This window comes from Bufo bufo, chromosome 2 (assembly GCF_905171765.1).
Source record: "Bufo bufo chromosome 2, aBufBuf1.1, whole genome shotgun sequence".
NCBI classification, from domain to species: Eukaryota; Metazoa; Chordata; class Amphibia; order Anura; family Bufonidae; genus Bufo; species Bufo bufo.
In genome coordinates, this window is record NC_053390.1 from 537,834,060 (window position 1) to 537,852,181 (window position 18,122).

The following is an 18,122-nucleotide window of genomic DNA, read 5'->3' on the forward strand; positions in this document are numbered from 1 at the left end:
TGTTCTATATGGTGTCTGATTTGAATTTTTTACATTAGTCATGGGATAACTCCTTTAAGAGACATATATAAATTAACATCTTGCAGACATTAACCATGCAAAAGGGTACCAGAAGAAAGGGTACAGTGATTAACCCAATAAGGGCCAGGCCAATTTCCATTATTGCACTTTTGTTTTTTTCCGTCTTGCTTTAATCACTGGCAAATTATAGTGTTCATTGATGAAAGCAGGTTCTGCCTTGGTACTAGTGATGGCCACAACAGGCTTTGCTGGAGCGCGCCTACTGGCATCATGTGTCATGATGTGGGGTGCCATTAGCTACTATGCCGGAGGGAACGTTGACCAGCCTTCAGTACATTCGGGACAGCATGAAACCAGGAGACCTGGTGTTCTAACAAAATAATGCCCGGCCACACAGTGCCTGTGCTACACTACATGTTCTTCAGGGTCTCCAGCGGCTCCCCTGGCCAGCTCAATCACCAGATCTTTCCCCCCATCGAGAATGTCTGGGACTGGGTGGGCAATGAATCTCTCTTGCACAGCAGCCAAGAACCAAATTGGCTGAGCTACAGGTCCAAGTCGAAAGAACTTGGAACTACCTACCACAAGAGGATATTCAGCATCTGTATGACTGTTACCATGCCAAAGTGGCAGCCTACATCACAGCAATGGGTGATGCCACCCAGTATTACTGTGACCCTACCTCAACATTTACCTTTCTGCAAAACCCAAAATACAGGGTGCACCACCTCGGTTGTGTGATCATTGACCAAGCACCTCAGGCAATTTATACTTTGTCAATCGCATACATTTTTACCGGTGTTCTTTTCTCATTTTCCACTGGTGTCTTTAAACAGATGGTTATGAAAAATCATTTTTACTTAATTTTGTTTTAGGTACACCTTCCATTTGCAGTAGTTGGAAGTACAGAAGAAGTAAAAATTGGCAACAAAATGGCAAAAGCAAGGCAGTATCCGTGGGGCATTGTCCAGGGTACGTTTCAAAGGTTTCAAGCAAAATTGAGCATAGCGTTCCATTTTAATAGCGTTTTTGTAAAATAAGGAGTATAATATCTAAGAGTTAGAGCTGATCATTCACATTAGATATATTTCCTTCCACTGATCTAATGTGTGGGGACAGAAACCAGGTTCAGATATGTTGAATCTGTGAATGCCAGATCCTTTTGTTCTCCCAGGGGGAAGGCCATGGACAATGTCCTCTGTTTGGCTTTCATCATTTCTGTTACGAGTGGTTTCTCACATAACTTTTTCCTTATTATTCAGTTGAGAACGAGAACCACTGTGACTTTGTGAAACTGAGAGAAATGTTAATACGAGTGAACATGGAGGATTTAAGAGAGCAGACTCATGCTCGCCATTATGAGCTGTACAGGCGCTGCAAACTGGAAGAAATGGGATTCAAAGACACAGACCCCGACAGCAAACCCTTCAGGTAAATAGGAATAAGCTGATTTGGACCTGTTCACAACAGCTAATGTTTAAGAATAGATTTCAGCCATTGGGAGTGATGGCCTGCTTCATTTTTCATTTAGAGGGGGCACAAAAAGACCCCTTTTAGGCAAAACTAATAGAGAAAGTTCATCCTCCTAGTAAACCCCCTTGGCACCTTCTGGGTTCATGGGAGTCCCAAAGACTTTTTCAAAGCACAGCCTGTACAATTATTTATGCAAAAAGTACCCGAGAGGTCAGAGATTTCAAGAAATAACCATAGATTTATAATTTTTAAGCATTTGTGAGCAGATATGTAGTGTGAGAATTAATGCTTGATACTCTGCTAGGATTGATAAGGTTATTGACTTCCTATGGAATTACCATTAAAAAGGTCCTTTTTCATGGCCCAGTGATCGGGTCAATTAAATGTGCCTGTAAAAACCTGATGTTGAGCAAATGCTTGTATACGATGATCCAACTGCTTAAAGGGGTTGTCGTGTTTCATGATATTGATAACCTGTCCTGAGGATAGGTCCTCAATATCAGATCTGTTGGGGTACGACTCCCAGCATCCCTGCTGATCAGCTATTTGAAGGGGCCACACCGTTTGTGCAAGTGCGGCATCCTTTTTAATGGTTATGAGCACGCCGTCTACTTTGTTATATGCGTGTGTCTAAGATCAGAAAAGACGGGTGTGAATGGTAACACTTGTACTGCACTGTGGAATCTGTGCTGTGTGGTTTGCTTAGCAATGTCCACAATTTATTTTGTCTGCTTATGTCTTCCATGTGTATGTGTGAAATATTATGGTCTTCTGGCTTGGCTTTACCGCTTGGCCTGCAAAAACCCTCAGTTATCTCACATTAGCTATCCTTTAAGTGAAATCACATACTTGGAATCCAATCCTGTCAGCTGAACTAGCGGCCAACCAGATGATTTGCTTCTCCGTTTACATGAACAGCAGATTATACGTTGTTTTACCACAGCAGTGTTCAAATATGTCTGTCAAGCATTTAAGGAATTTCTGACTGACTTCCTGCATGCCTGAGGCCCCCATCTGTCCATATTAGGCTTGGAAGGAGATACAGGTCCCAGTTGGTTTTCAGTAGTAGTAGGCGGTCAGAATGTTGTAGAAAATGTCTGCTTGTGATATACAACAATGTACTGTCGCAGAATAATGCAGGGATACTGGATCATTGTGGTTTCCCTCACAACTTCCTTGACGCGGTGAGACTCCACCATTTAGCGTTGTGTATTATGTCACCTTTCTGACTGCTCAAAAACACCCAACTCCTAACAAATTGAAGTAATGGTCTAAAATGCTTACTCAAAACTAACAGTCTCGAAAAGCCAAAGATATAATAAACTGCTTCCTCAAAATATGTGTTAATGTGTATGTTGAGTGCACTGACCTGTCTGGTACCTTCAGAACAAAGGTTAACGATACAGACAAGGAAAGGAGAGGTTCCCAAGACAAATCACTTTCCCGGGTAGGATGTATTAGAAATAATAATAATAATAATATATTTATATAAGGAGGATGTATATATGTATGTATGTATGTATGTATGTTCCGCAATCACTCAAAAACGCAACCATCGATTTCAACGAAACTTGGTATACACATCCCTTGCTACCTGGAAAGGAATCTTGTGGGGGTCATACGCCCCTACACAGCAGCTGCATGGAGTTTGTATGCTCCAACTGTTTTTGCTACACACTTATTGCTCTGTAACTCAAAAACTCATCGATCAATTTCTACTAAACTTGGTACACATATCACTTACTATCTGGGAAAGAATACTGTGGAGGTAACATGCCGATACACAATGAGTTTCTATCTGTCTGTATGTTCTTTATGCGCGACCAAACGACTGGACCGATCTTCACCAAATTTGGAACACAGGTACATCAGGTGCCCGGGAAGGTTTTAGACCGAGTCTGAGCTCTCTAGGACGTACCGAGGATATTCCCAAAAAATGACCTGCATTAACCACTGCGGCCACTGCCACCAATGATTAATACTGGGGAGGGAGGGGGGGTGAGTTTGAGTTACCAGAGGGGGCTGATAAGAGGGAGAGGCTGGGGGGCACATGAGAGGCTGGGGGGCGGATCAGAGGCTGGGGGGCACATGAGAGGCTGGCTGCCATGGTCAGCTCCCTGCTGTTGTGTGCACAGGGCAGCAGGGAGAGTGTAAAGTCCTATTCACCCTAATAGAGCTCTATTAGGGTGAAAATGACAAGGGTTGTAGCCCTTAAGAAGGCTAATAGTTATTAAATAAAAAGTTTAAACCCCCCCCCCCCCAAATATAGAAAACAATATATCGCGATATATATCACATATCGCACATGCTTAAAATTATATCGCAATATAGATTTTAGGCCATGTCGCCCACCCCTAGTACAGGGTGTTTGTGCTCTGATGTTTCTCGTCTGACACACCACTGTCCATCTCTTTGATGAAGCAGAAAACGTGACTCATCAGAAAAAGCAACCCTTTCCCAATCGGCAAAGGTCCAATTACAATACTGCCGTTAAAATTGAAGTTTTTTCTGCCAATTCAACCTCGTTAGCAGAGGTGGTGATCATCCGTCTGCTTCATAGCCCCATACACAGTAGGATTTGCTGAACTGTTTTTAGATATGTCTGGTAGCCCCCTGGTTCATTATGACAGTGAGCTGCTCCATGCTAACATGTCTGTTCGCTTTTGCGCACCTTTGTCGACGTTCACCTCTCACATCAATGGCACGTGGTGCACCTCACGTATGTTATTCACAATGGTGCCATTTGTCCACTCCTGAAACTTTCACCACAGCAGAACACAAACAGTTAACAAACTGCTCAGTTTCAGAAATACTGCCCCCCCCCCCCCCCCCCCTTGGGCTGAAAGCCAAGAATAATCCCTTTTTGCAACTCGCCAATAAATCGCCCCTTTTACCAATAACAGTAAGGATATGTTTATTTTATTTTCTCTCATTTTATTGTATTATGGCTATCAAATACGTCGTCCCTTAGGTTCTGATTTAAAGTGCCTGTCTTGAGAGTCTTGAAAACTTAACAGTGAGTGTAAATTCTTTCCTTATTGTAGATACCGGTTGATATTTAAAATGTAAACTATGGGGGCAGTTTATCAAAGGCTGTACACCAGTTGCACCAAATAACTTTTGCACTTTTTTCCATTTACTTTTCTAAAAGCGACCAGATAAGTGGTAAGAGGCTATAAGCTGGAGAAGTCGGACAATAGGTGTGTGCCTCTTAATAAATGTGTGCATCATTGATCTCCTCCAGGCTACAGCATGCTGAGATGATGCACAGTAAGGCCCCTTTCACACGAGCGAGTTTTCCGCGCGAGTGCAATGCGTGACGTGAACGCACAGCACCCGCACTGAATCCTGATTCATTCATTTCAATGGGTCTGTGCACAGTGCATTTTTTTTTTTCACGCATCAGTTTTGCGTTGCGTGAAAAAACGCAGCATGTTCTATATTCTGCGTTTTTCACGCAGCCCTGGCCCCATAGAAGTGAATGGGGCTTCAGTGTAAAACACATTGCATCCGCAAGCAAGTGCAGATGCAATGCGTTTTTCACTGATGGTTGCCAGGAGATGTTGTTTGTAAACCTTCAGTTTTTTATCACGCGCGTGAAAAACGCATCAAAACGCATTGCACCCGCGCGGAAAAAACTGAACACAATCGCAGACAAACTGACTGAACTTGCTTGCAAAATGGTGCGAGTTTCACTGAACGCATCCGGGCCTAATCCGTATCGTTCGTGTGAAAGAGGCCTAAGTGCAGCCATTTTCTCCCCTGCAGTTGCTGAGGTCTGTGTTAACACCCCTCTACACTGGCTGAGCATCGGGCAGATCTTCGCTAACGAGCATTAGTAGGAACGCTCGTTAGCGATAAGAAGGTGCCGCCCATTACCAGAGTTCTCCTTTGAGGGCCTGTCAATTGTTCAGACCTGTTTGTTTTAGTAAATATAACTGCATTCCCTCTAATATCATAATTCTGGAGCATATTTTCTTAGAACTCTACATTGTGCCGTTCTTCTGTTATTCCTACTAGAAGTTTATGAATACATTGTATGTTGGGGGGGTGTCCTGCACAGTCTCTCAGTCTCTCACCATTCTGTGCTTGCAGTGTTAGACTATATAGCGGCGCACCCTTTTGATAAAGGGAATCATAATGTCCGGTTTTCTGTTTATTCAGAAATTTCTAAGAGGAATAACAAAGGAACAACACACTGCAGCGTTCTAAGAAGCAGTGCGCCGGAATTTCATGCAGTGTTCAATTATTTACTGAGATGGACGTGTCAGATGGTGAGAGGTTCTCTTTGATTAAGAAGGGAAGCTTGTTTTTATATTTAGACCGCCGCCTTTGTGTTCATAGACTACACCCTATGGCACCCGGTAATGAAAGACACACATCTAAGGCATGCAGGCACCTTAATGATGGGAGTTTTCTTTTGGTTATTCAAAGTGTAAAACTTTGAAAGGACATAGCTTTTTTTCACCACTCATGAAGAGCCATGGATTTATTTAAATTCTATGTTATACGATTCTTTTTTTTATTTTTAATTCTGCATTATTTTTTTCCTTTTTATGTTACTAGCCTTCAGGAAACATATGAAGCAAAGAGGAATGAGTTCCTTGGAGAACTGCAAAGGAAGGAGGAAGAAATGAGACAAATGTTTGTCATGAGAGTGAAAGAAAAGGAAGCAGAGCTGAAAGAGGCTGAGAAAGAGGTAAGAAAAAAACTTTCTTTGGGAGTATCCATGTAACAAAGCTAAAACCAGCCCGGTACCTCGCACAGTTCTCCCCATTCAGTGCTCCAATTGTCCTGCTAGATTTTCTTCTGGCTGGCTTCCTAGGGAGGCGTGCTCTGTAACAGTCACAGCTTCTAACAGTAGATAGGGCTGGTGGCAGTTGAGCATGTGCGACCACCTCAGAAAGGTGGACAGAGAAGTAAGTAAAGGAACAAACAGGCGGCACTATACAGATAGATTTTATTGAATAGCTAAGAGGCTATACTAAATATTTAATTGCCTGAAATTAGAAAAGGTGCTACTTTGAAAAATGTAGAATTTTTTTTTTGGGTGGGACAACCCTTTTTTAACTCTACGTCTATACTAACCATTCATAGCTCCACGAAAAATTTGACCACCTCAAAAGGACTCACCAAGAGGAGAAAAAGAAGTTGGAAGACAAGAAAAAGGAGATTGAGGATGAAGTGAACATGTTCCAGAAGAAGAAGGCTGCCACGCAACTTCTTCAGTCCCAAGCCCAACAAGCTGGATCCCAGCAAACCAAGAAAGACAAGGACAAGAAAAAGTAAGCAGGCTTGTGTAACTACTCCCCATCTCAAACTCTGGCTTTTGGCATGAATGCAGCTACTTGCCATCTCATCTTCATAATGGGAAACTGGTCTTCTGTTTTTATTTTTTATAGTTTTTTTTTATATCTTGTTACAGTCTAATCTGAAAAATGTGTGGTGACATCCTATAGTTCCTGGATGTATAACCACAAGGTCAGCGTCAGGTCTATATGGGCACAGAACCAGTCCATTGTGCTACAAGACTTTTTTTTTTTTTTTTTCAGTAGAAAGCATATACCGGTAATAAGAAAAAGACCAACACATAGGTCATCACCACCATGCCAGTAGTCCTCACTGGCATACACCGCTATTATTGGAGAAGGGGGTGTATTGTAGACTTATAACTGACCCTTTGTATAGAATCTTTCTATGTATAATATGTAGATATGTTACGTAGGAGGCTCAAGCTCCTTAGGCAGTGTGCAGCTTTATTTTTTTTAAATAAGCACTTTAATAGAAATTATATTTTTTATTGGTTTTTAGTGGGCAAAAAGAGAACTGTAAATAGTAACATTGGGTGGTTGCGGGGGATTTCATGGCTTACATTATGCACTGGTTCTACCTGTCTGCTGCTTAGCCTACTTTCACACTGGCGTTTTGGCTTTCCGTTTGTGAGATCCGTTCAGGGCTCTCACAAGCGGTCAAAAACGGATCAGTTTTGCCCTAATGCATTCTGAATAGAAAAGGATCCGCTCAGAATGCATCAGTTTGCCTCCGATCAGTCTCCATTCCGCTCTGGAGGCCGACACCAAAACACTGCCTGCAGTGTTTTGCTGTCCGCCTGACGAAGCGGAGCCAAACGGATCTCTCCTGGCACACAATGCAAGTCAATGGGGACAGATCCATTTTCACTGACACAATAGAAAACGGATCCGTCCGCCATTGACTTTCAATGGTGTTCATGACAGATCCATCATGGCTATAGAAGAAATAATACAACCGGATCCGTTCATGACTGATGCATGCGGGGGTATTGTAACGGAAGCGTTTTTTGCAGATCCATGACTGATCCGCAAAAAACGCTCGTGTGAAAGTACCCTAACTCCCCTCATCCTATTGAACGCATGCATGTATATAGGGGGGTTCAGGTGGAAAAGCTGTCAGCTCAACAGGCTTTAAGGCAAACCTATATTTTTTTGTTGCTGCCTTGGCGGATTTGGAAGCGGTTAGTATAACGTTACTCCGGACTGAGAATAAAACTGCATTAGAAAAGGAATTGCATATGCAGCACAGTATAGTACACAACCATTAACTTAGTCCTCTTTGCTCTGCTAGCTGGAGCGGGGCAGTGTGCAATGCTTCTTTCAGAGTGGTTAGGCTGTGTGATTGTAGAAATGTATACCGTAGCAGTTGATATGTGCCATTGCATATGTTGGCATGTGATTCGTCAAGTACTTCTCAAGGAAAGCCAATCTCCCTGAAAGTTGCACTTTTTCTTCGTGTAGTTGGCATGACTGATACTTTTATGACAGTAACACAGGTAAAATGATATTTAATTGTGATGGTTCAAAAGAGTTACATTTCATTAGGTGTGCAACTTTATGATGTATTTTGGCTCAGATTTACTAATGTGTCTGCCCCAAACGTCTGCCTTAAAAAGTGGCCCAATTTGGTGCATCTGTGGTTTCTACACTTTTTCCGACATGCTTGACAAGGGGTCAGGGCTTGAAGGTGCTTGTGACACCTCACACATTGATGGCATATAGCTAGGACACTCCAGCTGTGGTAAAACTACAACTCTCAAGATGCACACTTGCTGGGCTGTTCTCAGAACTTCATAGAAATGAATGGAGCATGCTGGGAGTCGTAGTTTCACCACAGCTGGAGTGCCGGAGGTTAGATATCACTGAGCTGGGATATGCCACCCTCAGATGGGTATGGCTCCCACCTCTGGGACCTGCACCTATCTCTAGAATGAGGCCTCCAAAGTGAACGAGCATGAACCTTGCATGCGTTGTTTGCTCTCTATTCACTTCTATGGGAATTCCAAAGATAGCCAACTAAGCGCGCTCAGCTATTTTTGGAAGTTCCATAGAAATGAATGGAAAGTGCACCTTGCACGTGCGGCGACCGCTCCATTCACTTCTGTGGGACTGCTGGAAATAGCTAAGTCAGCACTTGGCTATTTTTGGAAATTCCATAGAAATGAATGTTCGCTGCGCTCTCGTTTACTTTGGGGGCTCTGTTCTAGAGATAGGTGCAGGTCCCAGAGATGGACCTGCAACCGTCTGACATTGGTGGCATATCCTAGCGATATGCCACCAATGTCTGACATGAGACAGCCCCTTTAATGCAAAAGTTGGAGCTTCATGTGAAAAGATGCAGTGCCTGAGATGTGCCATTTTGTGCCAAAACTTCGGCACAATTCTGGTGTAAAAATCTGCCTGAGTAAGCCAACCACAGTCAGTCAGTCAGTGGAATGTGTCTGTTCCTGCAGCAGATTCATCATCCAGCCTAAGCCCCTGTGATAAATCTGGTGCCGGTCTAGACAGCCTGGCTAGGATTAGTAAATCTGGGCCTTTATATTTTGATTTAGTGTAGACCTGAGATACTTTTGTACTGGTAGATGTGTTCCTTGAACAGTGGTGGCCACATGTAACAAGGCATTTATCGGGTGCTAATTTAGAAGTGATATGGAGGAGCTGTTTATTAGAAATCTTCTTCCCAGTTTCACAAGCTCCTAACTGAATTTTCACTTAATGAGTGACGTTTAGCTAGGTCATATCCATCTCCCCACGTATTCATGGTGTAATATGCCTTCTGCTTTATTCTCTTTGAACTTGAGACTAAGTTCAGATTTCTCTGTTTAAACGAATGTCTTCTATACGGCTATGAGGAAATACTTAAGAGGCTCCACTTACAAGCGGATGGATTGATTTCTTTTTGTTCTGCACATTAGGAAGTAAGCAATAAGACGGTATCGCTGTAAATTCCACGCGTACCGTAATGAAGCTGAGCCCCCATTACATTATCACCCTGTATGACTTGTTCAGTCTGCGGAAATCTCCCACGGCACAGTATTGGCACAGGTAATAAGTATCCAGGCCGCCTTCAGTTTCTGGCATTCAGCCCTGGATATAGTATCTTTCATTCCTATGGAGATATTCTTACAAGGCAAACACTGCAGTGTGTGGTATTTGGACTGCAGCCTGAATTATAATGAATATCTATGGAGGAGGCCTGCTTGCTAACAATTATTAATAGTAGGGACTAGTAAAGCCGTCGGGGAAATAGAATGGCTATTACGCCAGGCGAGCATTAACAGAATCAATAGAATAACACAGCTGCCATCATCTGGTTAGTACAGGAATCCCATCCGTTACCTATAATGCTGTCAATGGGGACGTGCTAATTCGTAGGATGCTTTCCAAGTTAATTTGGAATTCTGGAGCGTCTTGTTGGCAAGGCCCAGGGGTTCGTATCATTCCTAAATCACTAATAATACCATCCATAATACAGCCACCTTTTTTCTCCCATAGGCAGCATACACTGGGTGGGGAAAATCGCCAGTAACTTGGTTATATCTGCTTCTGAGAAAGTGGATGACAGCTAAATATGGCTGTCATATGGGGGTCAGCCAGCATTTTCATACTCCTAAATGGCCGAGTAGAACTAACATTGAGTACAAGTCAAGGGCCTATATTTCTATAATAAACTTTTGTATTTAAAGGGAACCTGTCACCCGGATTTTGTGTATAGAGCTCAGGACATGGGTTGTAGATGGCCGCTAGCACATCCGCAATATCCAGTCCCCATAGCTCTGTGTGCTTTTATTGTGTGAAAAAAACGATTTGATACATATGCAAATTAACCTGAGATGTGTCATGTCCCTGAGATGAGTCGGGCACAGGACTCATCTCAGGTTAATTTGCATATGGATCAAATCGTTATTTTTTACACAATAAAAGCACACAGAGCTATGGGGACTGGATATTGCGGATGTGCTAGCGGCCATCTAGCAACCCATGTCCTCAGCTCTATACCCAAAATACGGGTGACAGGTTCCCTTTAAGATTCTCTTACTAACGTTTCTGATTTCCAGAGTCGCTTGCCTTCTAGTGGCGGTTTTAAAGTATACCATCGTAATACCCAAAATGCTGATGGGGGGAAAAAATAGCCTTTTACCTTGGTGAATGTGCTTACATAGCCATGCGGCTGGATACAGAAAACTTAGTGTAACTGTCATTTCAGTTATTTTTAATATAGTTTAGGGACAGGGGTGTTAAACTTTTTGGTAATATACTTTATTAGGGAAAGATGTTTCTTTGTACTAGAAAACAGGGTATAAATAGTCTTCTTAGTAAAGCTCTAAATGAGCGTCGCTAAGGAGAGTCTGTCTTCAGTCTGCTTAGCGCTGAAGACGCCTGTGTGTAAGGGTCTATTCACATGTCCACAAAATGGGTCCGCATCAGTTCTGCAATTTTGCGGACAGGTGCGGACCCGTTCATTTTCAATGGGTCCGGAATGTACGGTCCGCATTTGCGGATCCGCACTTCCGTTCCACAAAAAAATAGAACATGTCCTATTCTTGTCCGCAATTTCTATGAGAGTGACGGGGATGTGTGGTCCGCAAAATGCGGAACCCACATTGCCGATGTCCGTGTTTTGTGGATCCGCAAAACACATACGGATGTGTGAATGGAACCTTAGTCAGATAGGCAGGGAGATGAGCAGTGATGGACTCGGGCAGTGATAAAAGGCAGGCTGGAAGCCTCTGAATATTACACACAGGCGTCTTCAGTAGAACTGAACACAGAAGACAGACTCTCCTTAGCAACACTCAGAGCTTTACTAAGAAGACTCTTTACACCCTGTTTTCTAGTACAAAGAAACATCTTTATCATACATTACAAAAATGTTTAACCTCCCTGTCCCTGCACTAAAAAAAAGAACGGAAATGACATTTACACTTTAAATAACAAGGGGTTCTGACTACTAGGATCAACACTTGCCTAAAGACTTTTTGGTTCAATATTCTAGAAAAAAGCCAATTTGCCATAATGAAAATTGCAGTTCATTCTGCCAGTATGTCCGTGAGGGATCACCATGTTATAGTACGATAGACCAGTGCTCAGTGGAGGAGACTGACTCTCTTAATATACAAGGAGAAAAGCCAAAAAGCAGCACGTTATAGAACAGGAGGAGCTGAGCAGATTGATATTGTTTTGTGAGGAAAGATTCCGCAAAACTTCATTGAGCTAAATCTCTGGTCATTTTATGCTTAGGAGTGAAGTGGTACTACTCAGTGATTGACAACCCTCCCTGTATAATTTTACCTACCGTGATATCCATCAATCACTGAGTAGGACCACCCACTAGACTCCCAGTTTTAGACAAAATAACTGTTATATTGAATGTTTTCCCAAAAAGCTATATATCTCCATCTGCTCAGCTCCTCCTACTCTATAACTTGCTGCCTGCAGATTGCACTGCATTTTCAATATGATTAGTTCCCTTTAAAAGGGTTGTCCACCCTCAAGGGCTAGACCTCCCACATTGCTGGATCTGTAGAGGAAAGTATACTTGCTCCCTACCATGAGTTCCGGCTACTTCTGACCCCCTCTGCCATGGTCTAGTCCTTGCTGGTAAACGTCCTATTTGACAGCGGTCACATGGCTGTTGTAGCCAATGACTGGCTGTTTTGGTGATGTGTCCCCCATGTGTCATGTGACCCAGGGACATGATGTCACAGCTATGGGTAGTCAATGGCTACAGCGGCCATTTGACCCCCGTCAAACATGAAGTTTTACCAGCAGTGACCATAGCGTGGCGGTTAGGGGACCGAAGAAGCTGGAACCAGGGGCGTGGAGCCGGTAAGTATGCTTCCCTCCACAGGTCCAGCAACATAAGGAGATCTAGCCAAAAGGTCCCCAAAGGTGGACAACTCCCTTAAACTGCTCTGTATGTTGTGTAAAAGGTACAGTTAAAACTAATGCATTTGAAATCTATCCAAATATTGTACGATAATCCTAGGCCTTAGTTCTGCAGTTTCCATTTTACATGTATTTGCCTGTAATGTTGTGGTCTATTTTTAATGTCTGAATGATAGACCTGTCATCATGGTACTAACAGTGTCCTTGGTATACCTACATTATACGTCTAAGTGTCAAGGTTTTTGATTATATGTCGTTGTCCAACAATATCGTATTTTCTTCACACCAATATGGTAGGCCTTGTTCACAAAGTTAAACCTTTTTATTTATTTATTTTAATGTTTTTTACATGTCTTCATCCTGTACGGATGGAAAGCATTACAGGTATATTCCCAGCCAAGCAAGTGACAGCATAGAGTACCGTAATTCAGCCCCATTCACTATAAATGGAGCTGAGGTCAAATAGTCTGCACATCACCTGGGATGGGAGCAGCAGTGAACAGAGAAATGCCAAAGCTTTGGTGCAGGTTCCTGCTATGGTCAGACCCCCCCATCAAGCAGTAAGTTTGAATGTAGACCTGCCATCCTAGTACTTCCTAGCAATATTCCGTCATTTGCTAAGTTGAGAAAATACCTGAAAAACAAAAACTGCACTATGTGAAAAAGGCTTTACGGTGAAATTCATAAACTAAAGATTCATCCACGCCTATAATATCTTACACTCTACATGTGGCGTCCTGCAATACAGTGCTCTTAGGTTTCCTGCACTGATTCTTGGGATCTTCCCTTAAGTACAATAGGATCCAGAAAAGGGAGTCATTGTATATACATGGTCCAGTCCATCATGACAGATTTCAGTACATGGGATGAGCATGTCATAGTTTAAACAAAATCTGCCAGATTGCCCTAAGCCCAGGTAGATGTATTACACCAGGCCAATCATCAGTAACTAGCGTTTGTATGAACACTTGCTAGCGATGATATGGCAGTGTAATATTACCGCTGATTACTGCTCGTTCATTGGGAAATCCAAATCTTTTCACAGGTTTAAAAGTTATCATTTACCGGCGACAGATCATGGTGTCTAATCGCGATCTACTACCGGCAAACATCTGGACAGCATGGGAACGAGTGATGGTATAACGATCACTCCTCCCCGAGCTGTGGAGGAGATTGCTGCATGTAATAGCAGCGGTCTCCTCCGCCAGCGAGCAGGCGATTGCCAGGAAGGAACGCTTCCTTCCCGTCAATCGCCGGCAGAATGGGTCTGTCTAATGCAGCATTAAGCCGTGCCCATATTTTACGTTTATATTCTATAAATGGTTGGTTAAAAGATATAGAGAAATGTAAAGCTTATGTCATTGCGAGCACTTTGAGCTTGACAGTTAAACATGAGTTTTTATTGAATGAAAAATGTGTTATCTGTATTCATTTGTGCCCTGTCCACATAACAGTGCTGACGGCAAGAATCATCCAAAGATGAACATTGTTTCTCTGGTTGTTGTTACTTTTGTTTTGTTTTCTACTTCGCCTTTAATTTGCAGTTCTTCATTGCTAATGTGAGTGTTTTGTATGTTTTCTCCCCTTGTGTGTTTTGTGTTTTTTTTTTTTTCTTTCTTTAACTTACAGTGCAAGCTTCACATAAAGTGTGCCGAGCCAAGGATGTCCCAGCATTCACCTGCTTTTTGCAGTAATGTGTCCCTGCCACTTGTGTTCCTTGACACAGACCACTAATTACTCATTTAATGCATCATGTTTGGCTGCCCGTGGGGGAGACTGCGTGCACTCGGACTTAGTTTTGTTTCTGGGAAGCGAATGTTGCCAAGCCTGGCCTGCTCCGAATGGCAGGAATGCGTGCCTATCACAATCGTGCTCCTGCTGGCTAAAATCTGACTAATCCTTGAAGACCTTGCCTGCATGTACTTAGAATGGACCAATCACTGACCAGAGCCGTTACACGGACATCGCACCACGGTTACAAGTAGCCGCCTGACCGGCGAGCAGTATGCACATGGCTAATATTCAGTAAATCTGGCAGAATTCAGCGATTCGGTGACTAGATGATGCATTTTCATGTCAGAATCCTTCCCCTCGGGTACCAGTGTGAACCATTCCACTTCGCTTTGCACATCTAATTTGCAGAAACCCGTTTTGGCATCTCCACCATTGAAAATGCTTCACACTGGTTAGAAGAGGCCAGACATGAAATGGCAGCCATATGCAACGAAAAAATGAACGCTGCTAACGGACACGATGATTGAGCAGTCACTCGTTAATAAGCTCTTATTTTCTATCTTTTTAATCTCTTGGGAAAATGCTATGGCCTCAGCTTAACGCTTGATACCTTTTGGTTTCCTTCAGAGCCTCCGATTCAACGCGAAGCTCACTTGTTTGGCAAGGCAGCTGGCTTACTAAGCAACACGACCCTTCCTTTTTATACCAGTATTATCCAGTTGTAATAAATGTCCTTTTTACGTAACCTCACTTTTGTACGTTTACTTCAGAGAGCAGGAGATTTCTCGCTTTGTGTGTGTGTGTGTGTGAAGGAGCTCCTTGACCCCGCACATTACTATTATTTTATTTTCCTAAGTAAACTTTCATCCCCGACATCCAGAGCCCATCTTGTGTTGGCATACATGGTAAGAAAACTGACTAAACTGTGTCTTGTATTCTCTCTCTATGCGGTTCCTACCCGGACAGCAGCTATCCCAATATGATACATTCCAGGAAGTGGCGACCCATGTTTACCTTTTGACTTGTGGATTTCTTTCTCTTCTGATGCTGTTTGCCTGATCCCTGTCTGCTCCTAGCTAGGTAGCCTCTCTCTTTTCTTGTCTGTAAGCCCGCCCGGGTCACGGCTCACCTAATACTGCACCTCGCACTATGCCTGCATCTGACTCCCCCCTCACTTGCCGGAATGCATCCAATGCGCTTCTCTTCTGCTTGATATTGCCATGATGGTGCCTAGTATGTATTTTTGCACTGCCTAAACATGGCTCTGGGTGGTGTTTCATATAGGAAGGACCACTATGCAAGCAGCAACATACAAACCTGCAGGGGCATTGGGATTTACGGGTTTAGCAACGGTTGACGCTTTAGACAGCAAATCAGAAACCAGTTTCCTTCCCATTAGTGTCTAGTCGCTCATTACGCCCAGGCTCTTCATGTTGTGTGTGGTGGTTTTGCCTGCTATGCAGTTAATGTACACTTTTTGTATACTTTTTTAGACATGTGCCAAGATCTGTGCCCATTCCAGCACCATTTTTTTTATAGTATTCTCTTTATATTGTTTGAAAATAACATTTTGATTGGTCTCAGGAATTTTTACCAAAGCTGTATTTTGAGGAGAAAAGTCCAAACCAAAAGCATTGCATTATATATATTATGTGGCATAATTGCTACATTATGTGGTTAAATCTTAATTTTACATGTATTTATTTTTTTGGTACTTAGATATAATTTTTTTAGCATTAAAAAAATGGAGTCTTCCAAGTTAGTGTCTTCTACCAGCCTTAATTCCATGACCTATCCCTGGGCCATGTTTAGCACAATGCCGCTGCACCTGTATGTCTTTCTTTCTGTGTCTATACTTTTTCCACAGTAGTCCTTGGCTGTGCACGGAGTAAGTGGCTTCGTTCCAATCTGTTTGGATGTGCTTCCCCTGCCCGCATGTAAGTATCTCAGAGGCCTGGGTTTTTAATCTGGATGGATGCTGTAGAATGTGGACTTGTTTGAACAAGAATAAAATAATGTCAGCTTTGTTATTTAGTTACGTCAACCATTCAGCCAGCATGAGGGCACAGAGGGAAGAACTGTACAGTTGTGTCCTTTCACTCAAAGGTGCATTTTTTCTCTTCAGTGATTTGATGGTTGCCTTCAAAAACTCCACATTTTTGTGAGTAAAAAGCCAATGCCCAAAAAAAATCTGAAGGTACAGAAAACTCCAGTTTTCCAAAAATGTGTTCATGTGCTCATAGAAAACAGCAGGATAACTTGGTGTCATGAGCCTAACGGTTCTTGAACTTGCTACACGTGGAAAGCTTGTCCTTTGGCAAGTTCCCATAGGCCAGATCTGCCTTGGTTACTGTCCAATATTACCAATAACTCAGGTTTACATTTGAGTCTTGCGTTGAGTCTCCTGGTTGCTTTATGCAGGCTCTTTCTGTGGAAAGATAGAGGTAGTGAAGCAAAAAGAAGCCTCTTGAGACACACAAACTAACACAGTAGCAAATATGACACTCGAAACTGCATTCACAAAATCTAAAAAGTTCCAAGATTCAATGAGTTATTAGAACATTGACTAACCAGGAGCCATTATAAAGCTGAATGCTAACACACCAGCCATGCTTCCATGCGTTCCCACTGCTTGCCTTTGCCTTGTTTCTCATCGCTTCTCCCACTGCAGTGGGTGCAAGTTCTTGGGTCGTCACATTTTCTCATTCTAAAGATACGTCCATTGTCCTCACCGCATCTTGTTTTGCAGTGCATTTGGATTAATAAGGTGTATGCCATCTGGAAAGCTTATGGATGCAATTTAAAGCTCACTGTTACTTTTTTTTTTATCCTGAACATAAAGCTGTGAACAGCACTAGGAATAATGTAATGTTGTACTTTAATTTTTATATATATTAAATATACCAATAGCCTTAAACTGTAGCTTTAGGAGTTTGAATACCAGTATTGTTCAAAATGTCTTTTTTTTTCCGTTATGAACTTTTTACCTTGCACCCAGTGTTAATGCAGTATTCTAGAATTGATGCATATGGTAGGCACTTGTTATATGTTTGAATTTTTAATGGTGTTTGAACATTTTGTGTATAAACTATATAACTTTTTGAATACCATTTTGTATGTTAGACAGAGGACATGAAAATGTTGCCAGCACATAAAAATATATACTTTTACCCCACCTTGAGACGCGTTTGTCCTTCTTTTTGTATATTCTGTATTCATTTTCACTTCAGGGAACATTATATGTTGATGTGAATGCACATGAGGAATAATTGTCAAGACCAGTCCTCAAGGAAGACAGGAAAAGAAGTATAGTTATATCATCCATAAACCTTTTTGTTTTCTGCATCTTCCAGATGAAATTTGTAAAAGTGAGCAGTCTATTTGCATAGGCAACGATGTAAGATGCTGAAATCCTCTCCTGCAAATGTTTTGAAGGTCTGGCAGGAGTTAACTGGGGGTCCATTTAAAAAAAAAAAAAAAAACAGTATTAGGCTCTGCAGGGCATTTCGTGGTATTCAAATAGTAAACGTATACCATGACAGGTACATTCACTTTAATAGGTCAAACAGAGTTCAGGGTTCATCTTTGGTCTCATGTTTGACTTGCTTTCCATTTGTTTTGCTTCCAGCTTTTTTGCTGTACCGAATATTGCTGTCTTCTGTTATACTGTCCAGAAAAAGGCAGTAACAAACG

The 18,122-nt window shown here is 42.3% G+C and overlaps 1 protein-coding gene across 3 annotated transcripts in view; it reads left to right on the top strand.

Annotated features, from left to right (window-relative positions):
* Window positions 1–18,122, top strand: part of SEPTIN11 (septin 11) — a 106,418-nt gene that overhangs the window by 79,340 nt on the left and 8,956 nt on the right. The window contains exons 6-10 of one of the 3 annotated variants that reach the window (XM_040418019.1): window positions 897–993; window positions 1,284–1,452; window positions 6,061–6,193; window positions 6,592–6,779; window positions 14,150–14,299. In XM_040418019.1, coding sequence (XP_040273953.1) covers window positions 897–993; window positions 1,284–1,452; window positions 6,061–6,193; window positions 6,592–6,779; window positions 14,150–14,258 — 696 coding nt within the window. In that variant the 3' untranslated portion in view covers window positions 14,259–14,299. Of the gene's footprint in view, window positions 1–896; window positions 994–1,283; window positions 1,453–6,060; window positions 6,194–6,591; window positions 6,780–14,149; window positions 14,300–14,324; window positions 17,611–18,122 lie in introns of those variants that run through there. The other 2 variants (XM_040418020.1, XM_040418021.1) reach the window with 2 other exon arrangements.